This window comes from Cupressus sempervirens, chromosome 3 (genome assembly GCF_028749045.1).
Source record: "Cupressus sempervirens isolate cs-2001-9-10 chromosome 3, ASM2874904v1, whole genome shotgun sequence".
NCBI classification, from domain to species: Eukaryota; Viridiplantae; Streptophyta; class Pinopsida; order Cupressales; family Cupressaceae; genus Cupressus; species Cupressus sempervirens.
In genome coordinates, this window is record NC_143120.1 from 734957246 (window position 1) to 734964401 (window position 7156).

Sequence of the window (7156 nt, forward strand, 5' to 3'; positions counted from 1 at the left end):
TAGTAATTTTGCACGGTTAGTGCTGGCATTTCGGAGTTTGTGTTGGAAAAAAAAACTGCTATGATTTTCTTGTTAGGTTTACATAAATATAACTTGTGATAGACATTTGAGTATAGATCTGTGTACATTGCACAGCCTTCATAGTAGTTTGTGATTTCAATAATTGAAAATTTTGTAGATTTCTTGTGCTGAATTCATTGTTTGTGTATTCATTAAAACAAGACATTCTACTTTATGTTTGGGTATTCATTTAAAAAATATAATTTTTTCAATGGGTTTCAATAGATTTCATTTTTGATTGTTGTAAAAAACTTGTTTTCATGGGGAAAGATGTGAGGTCCCTCCTCACATGTACTTATTAAATATGCATCTCTCTGTTAAAACTGTTGTAGGAGATTAGAATGGATATGAAATAATGTTTAATGGTTTAGATGTCCTAATAAGAAGTGACATCCTAATACATTCGTGTTTTAAATATTCAGTGATTCATGAACAAACTACATTATCTCGACTGTTTAAACATTAAAATTTCACTAACGATGATACAAGGCTTTCTCACCTAATCATAAGGGTGTTGATTTTGATACCTGGACGATTAAGTTTTATGCTTCAGATAGTTCAGTATTCTTTTATTGGTGACGTAATGATGTTTAGGTATATACATGCCTAATGAGGATTATACTAGTACTTAATCTGAATTAATGAATAAGTTATGTTATTATTGATTATGTGATTTTTGATGATTAAATGTGAATAGAAATGAATTAAACAGTTAATTATATGAGAGATTCATGTAACTATCCAGATAAATTTTGAATATATGTATGTAATTTTCTTGAGCTATTGATATGCGTAATGAGTGTGTAGGGTATTTTAGCTGAGAAAATCTAACGGAGAAACAAAACTGAACCCTATGTACTGTTTGTGGAAACTATGGTTAAATTTGATGAAGGATACAAACCTTGTTGTTTGTATTTTATTTGTATTGTGAATTGAACGAATGTATCATTCTGTAATCAGTAAATGTTAATGTTTTGTAACAATGTTTTTATAGTGTCCCTTGACACTCCTGAATTGTATATGCATTCCAGCATGATAGTTAGGGTTAACCGAGTAACCTAAAGATCTAAGTCAGAGTAGCTTAGTGATCTTTTTGCTAATCAAGTTAGTAATCGATATTAATTACCCCTAATCCAGATTAGTGTTTAATCTACATTTTGAAGGTTGTTAGATAGTCCTAAAATTTCCTAGCCTTTAATAGGTCCCTAATTAATCCTAAAGACCTAAAAACATGAAATCTAAGTATCCAAGAGGAATGGGTATGGCTTGGGGGCATTTTCCACCCCGTTAGCCCCTTTTGTTGACTTTTATGGTCACTCAAAAACACCATTTTTGCTTTATTGCGAAAATCGATTGATTTCATCATGGGTTGGATAGCTTGAACTCCACCTTGAGGTTAGCCTTAGGCCTAGTTGTGTTAGAAGCCTCTAGAACTTTTAGGCAAGTGGGGGAGTTATTTCTTTTTAGAGATGGTTGAGTTTGTGATCTTATTTAGAGGCAATTTTGAGGAGGTTTGGAGTGTTCACCCAACCTCTACTTTTAGAGTGAAAATCAGGATTGAAGGAGAAGGAGAAGGAGAAGGAGAAGGAAGGGAATGCTCATCTCAAACTTGTTCTATTGCCATAACCCAAATTTGAAGGTAGGAATACTTCACCTCATTTTGTTCATGTTGTGCTTCATGTTTCAATTTTATTGTTTATGCACATGTTCGTGTGTGTGTTGAGTATGTTGGGAGGGTTTGAAACAGATTAACTTAAATGTCTTTCCTTTGTATTTTTGCTTTGAATTTCAAAGGGATTGTATACGTGTATTGGCATTACTCACCCTCGGATAGGGCAGAAGTGGCCATGTACAGGGAAAGGTCTTTAGTTGGACTCTGACAGTGTAGAGTCTCTTCTCAGGACGAGAAGAGGGAGAGAGGGTAGGGTGTTATGGGCCCCTACTTGTCAACACAAACCACGTATGAGTTTTGGAATGTAAGAATGGAAGAACAGAAGTTCTTGAGTTATAGCCCCGAAAGGGCACCTATTTTGGTGGTGTGCCTGATGTCTCCTGTCGAAAAAATCCACCTTCTCCCTAGTCTAGTTCAATGTCAAACCTGTTGTGTAAACTCGGGTGGGAGTCAATGTCTGATTTGGTCTTCATGTTATGATTGGTTGTCTCCTGGTCAGTTTTCATTCTCTCGACGATCACTGTGATGTATTGGAGAGTTCGTTCTTTTCTATGTTTAAAAAAAAATTAGAGTTATAATTGTCTAAATTATTATTAGAATTATTGAGTTATATTGTTGTTAATATTTTGTTCAAAATAATGTTATAACGTACATATTAACACTATTTTAAGGGTAGTCGTAAATTGTGTTTGTTAGTGGGTCTGGTATTCTTTTATGTTGTTAGTATAATATTTTAAATGTAAATAAAAGTAATAAGGTGTTAGATTTCAAATTAATGTTAGATGAGTAAGTTTTGTTAAAAAAAAATTTTGCTAGTATTATTTTGAAGTAATTTTAATTATTATGTTTTTAAATATTAGTTATTTAGTACATTTTAGTTAGAATGTTCGTATGTTAGATTATATTTAAAAATTTAGTATCATTATTGATTTGAAAAGGTTGTCTAAGATAAATTAGCTGCTGTATTTAACCCATTTTCAAATATATTTAGATTTATTATTTTAAGTGGTTATATCGTTCTTAAATCAAAGGTTAGTGTTATTGTATCTTAAAATGTTTTAGATTAGTAAAGGTTGTAAAATTAAGTTAGATTATTAGATTAAATTTTAAGTGTTGAATATATATCTAGATAGTTGTTTATTATTGCGAGTTTACGATAATTTGGTTTAATTGTGTTTAATTATAATATATTACCTTAAAATCAAAGCAATAATGAAAAAAAAGATGAAATCAATTTAATAACGAATGCTTAGATTTAACGACCTTTTCACACTCATCGATGATAAACTTGAATGGAAATGACAGGTCATCGTTAGGAGATCCCATATCTGTTTCTCATTTTACCTATACTTTAACGTGTGCATCTAAACTTTTCAAGCTTTGTGGTGTTATTGATCTAAAAATAAAATAAAATTTGTTGGTGTGTTTTTGCCCCAATTCTTTGGCATGACAGAATAGCTCAATCAAATTGAAAATTTTAAGAAGTCATTTTGATTTAGAAATTTCAGTTCTCATGAAGTTGTAAATTTCAATAAAATGGTAGGATAAAATCTATCACACACGCTCCTGAAATTATCTCTATCAAAATATTTATATTATTTCACAATGTATAACAACAACAACGATCAATTGAATCTTCAGTTTGAAAGCCTTCGATTCCACCATTTTACTTCGCGCGATTTAATTGAAGTTGAAATCTGATAGTTATTTTTTTTCTTAATAGTTCCTTCAACTTCTTGGCTCCACCATTTTTCTTTACATATTTAGTTAAAACTGGAGTGTGAAGATCATTTATGTTTGTAAGCTCTTATTAATATTCCTTACTACTACCTTTTCCCTCCCTTTTCATGAACATTTTTGGGTTGCCCAGAAAATAGAATTCTCAAAAATTTGAGAAATGTTACAAAGATTAGAAAGAGTGCACAAGTTTTAACTATTAAACCCTCTACTCCATCAATGCAATTGATAAAAATAAAACCAGGTTTCATTATTTAACAAACTTCATCACCGCCATGAATTTTCATTTAAATTATTATTTCAACTCTACATTAGCTCCCCCTATTGTAATAAATGTAATAATCCATTATTAGCTACTTCTCAACCATTAGAACTGAAAGTTGCAAATTTATTGGACTACTATACAAGATGAAGACCTGCATTTTATCACAGTGTAATAGATGTATCTCTATTTTCTTGCCCTATAATAGAGAATTTTACAAAATTAAAGAAGTTAATAACCTTTGGACTTTCTTCATCACTACACAAATTGACATCTTGTATCAAGAAAATAAATAATTTTTTGAATATAAAAAGCAGCAAGAGGGCGCTGACCCATCGTACAAACAAAAAACATTAGAAAATGTTAGAAATAAAAGAACCTAGTGCCAAACAACGAGAAAAAAAAACCTCAACTAAAGTCCACCTCTGTAAAAAACAAAGGTTCAAATGCGGAAAACCCACCAACCTATGGAATGGATAGATCCATCACTGCTAACTGCTAACCCATCAAAGAGTCCCAGATCTGACAAACCCAGAAGCAAGGCACCCCTGGTAGAACCATGAAAAAGAAAAAAATATGACTTCCCACATGAAAAAACAAAGAGGGCATCATCAAGGAAGATTCCCCACTGACCCAACAGGACACCAATAAGACCAGAGATCCTCCCTCCATCGAGAAACACCTCTGAGAAGCGAGCATCCCGTGGGTCAAAAAATCCCCCGAAATAAAGAAGCATGGTCCATTACTCTGCAAAAACCACTGCCATACCATGGAAGAACCAATGAGACACATGTTTGAGAAGCACCCTCCATTCGTCTGGTGTGGCATCATCAGAGCCCTCTCTCCCTCCATCGTTGGCCCACTCACTGTAAGAAAATGCAGCTTGCCTCGCAGTCATCCCCGCTCCAAGATAATAGTATTAAGGAAAGAAATAAGTTAACTGAAAAAAAAAAAAACATTTGAATTCTAAGTTGTGTTTCGAATGGGGTAACTCGTGACAATTGCTTCTTATTAGCATACAATATAGACCCCTATTGTAAGAGATACTATTCCATTCCTTGTTAATGCATCTAGTATCTAGCAGAGAGATTTATACATTTTGTTATACCATAGCAATACGAAATCATACATCTTCATCTCCATCTTTTCATGAAACAAAGACGCAAATTATGTATCAATCAAGGGAACGGAGCCGCAAGATCTAGAATTGTAGAACATTAAAGTTCGTATCATGACATGTTTCATTTGTGAGGATGTTAGTTTACCATCATAGAAATTCTCACACTCATACCTTTGGATAGCTGATTATAGCTCATTAAGCTTTGCAAGCTTTTGGAGATAACTACCAAGTAATATTGAATTGATCTAACCGTTAAAGTTTTCAAATGAATGTACATGTGATATATAAACGTGTACATCTATTACATTCGATTTGGAAATGTAGCTTGTGCTCTCTATGAGATATCTCTTTGTATAGGTTCGCGTGTTCTATATAATGCTTTTCTTCGTCCCAACTGCACTTCTTATGGGCCGAAGCATGATTTGTTGGGTACATGCCTTCAAATTCACAAAGTAGACTCTGTCTCCTTCAGGTTTCTCAAATATGATTGGCCAGATCTTACTATCTCCTATACATGACTTGGATTCCGTACTTAGATAATTTGATATTACACATTCTAGTAACACCTTAGATAGTGCCTCCACACATTCTAAGAATCTAGTTTTGCATGAGCTTTATTATAGAGCTTAAGCATGCATTCGATTGAGTAACACAATAGATGTAAAGTCCAATATAGTTAATTCTAATTTTTAAGGAACCCTATACTAGAAATATAGTGAATGCATAAAACATATTATAAAAGAAATATTTAATTGTCAAATTTATAAGCTGTATCAGAATTGAGTAAAATTCATTTGTAAATATTTATTCATTGTTTTATTATTTTAATAACATAACGAACAGAAGGCAGTTATTTGTATTATAGATATACTAACCTCGTTATTTAGAACTATTCAAAATAAGTCTAGAACCAATTTTCTTTGTTGAAACGTGTCCCATAAATAGTGCGAGAACGCGATAATGATATTGAGTACTTTTATTTGACTACAATTTTTTTTAATAAAGAAAATACAACGGCACGGAGATTAGAGCCACACTCTGGTACATTTATTCCAAGGAATGGAAAAGAAAAAGGGTGAATAATAAAGAGGGTCTCCCCACGCCTTGTTCTAGTGTTCTTTTATTTATTGAATAGATTGGATGATGCAACGAATTGAGTTGAGCATTGAGCATTGAGCATGGGAATGCTATGCGAATTGCTTCTGAATGTAAACCACGAGCTGTTGGGTGATGCGGAAGGCCTTACTGAGCACGGAATCGGGGAGAGGGTTGTTCGCGCCAAAGAGAGAATTGGCGATTGTCTGCACTCCCGGGAGCTGGCTGCTCAAAGCAGCGATGGCCACCGCATTCTCCTTCCCCACATTCTGCTGGAAATGCACGAGCGCCTTGGGGAAGACGAACACGTCTCCCTTTTCCAACGTCTTGCTGAAGAAGGTGTTGTTGGTGTCGATAAACCCTACAAAGAGCTCGCCTTCCGCTAGAAAGAGAACCTCGGTGGCTCTGGGGTGGGTGTGAGGAGGATTAATTCCACCCACTGCGTAGTCGATGCGGACCAGAGATATTCCCAACGTGTTCAGCCCCGGTATCTGCATTACGTTGGCAGGGGTCACGTTGGAGCTAACTGCATTGTCGGTGTTCCCCGCCTGCGCCAGCCCCCTGAAGAAGAAGTCCTCTGCCGATGCATCCTTGGCCTCTTTGCAAACGAATCCGTTCACCTTAACTGATCAATACAATTTGTTACTGTTTGCGGTAGTTATAATCACACCAATCATTAATAATCACATAAACGATTAATATTGCTGCACTCACCTTCGCTGTCCAGGACTGCGACGCAGAAATCTTGCAAGGGATCGGCATCCGCCGCCATCACATCTTCACTGTAACAACACATCAACAGGAAGAGTCCCAACGACAATTGCAAGCAAATCATCATTCCCTTCGCCATTTTATGCTGGAGAGTCTCCAACAGAAGAGCTCAGGATATGGATGTGTGATTGAATATTTGTGTATATTACAAGACCATTACATGCCTATTATATAGGGGAAACATGCGAGGACTAATCCTTTCCCACGTAATTGTTTAATTGTAATATACTTCCAATATCATGCAATTGTTGACCTGTTATTTACGGACTGATTCATGCTGATGGAGTAATTGCTCATTACAATTGAGGGGACCAATTCATTTTTGACGTAGTCGTTAGTTATAATATATTTGGTTAGTAGGTGGTCTTTTCGTTTGCTCGAACTGATTCGGTAGATTTGTTCTTCCCATTCCTCTCTCTTTGTGCAGGAAAGTATATTC

General features: G+C 34.8%; 1 protein-coding gene across 1 annotated transcript; it reads right to left on the reverse strand.

Annotated features, from left to right (window-relative positions):
* Window positions 1–6038: 6038 nt before the first annotated feature.
* Window positions 6039–6796, reverse strand: LOC149568897 (putative germin-like protein 2-2). Its single transcript, XM_089816802.1, has 2 exons — window positions 6661–6796; window positions 6039–6571 (listed from the first exon to the last, which is right to left on the reverse strand). The coding sequence occupies exons 1-2, from the start codon at window positions 6794–6796 to the stop codon at window positions 6039–6041; spliced, it is 669 nt and encodes a 222-aa protein (XP_089672928.1).
* Window positions 6797–7156: the final 360 nt, after the last annotated feature.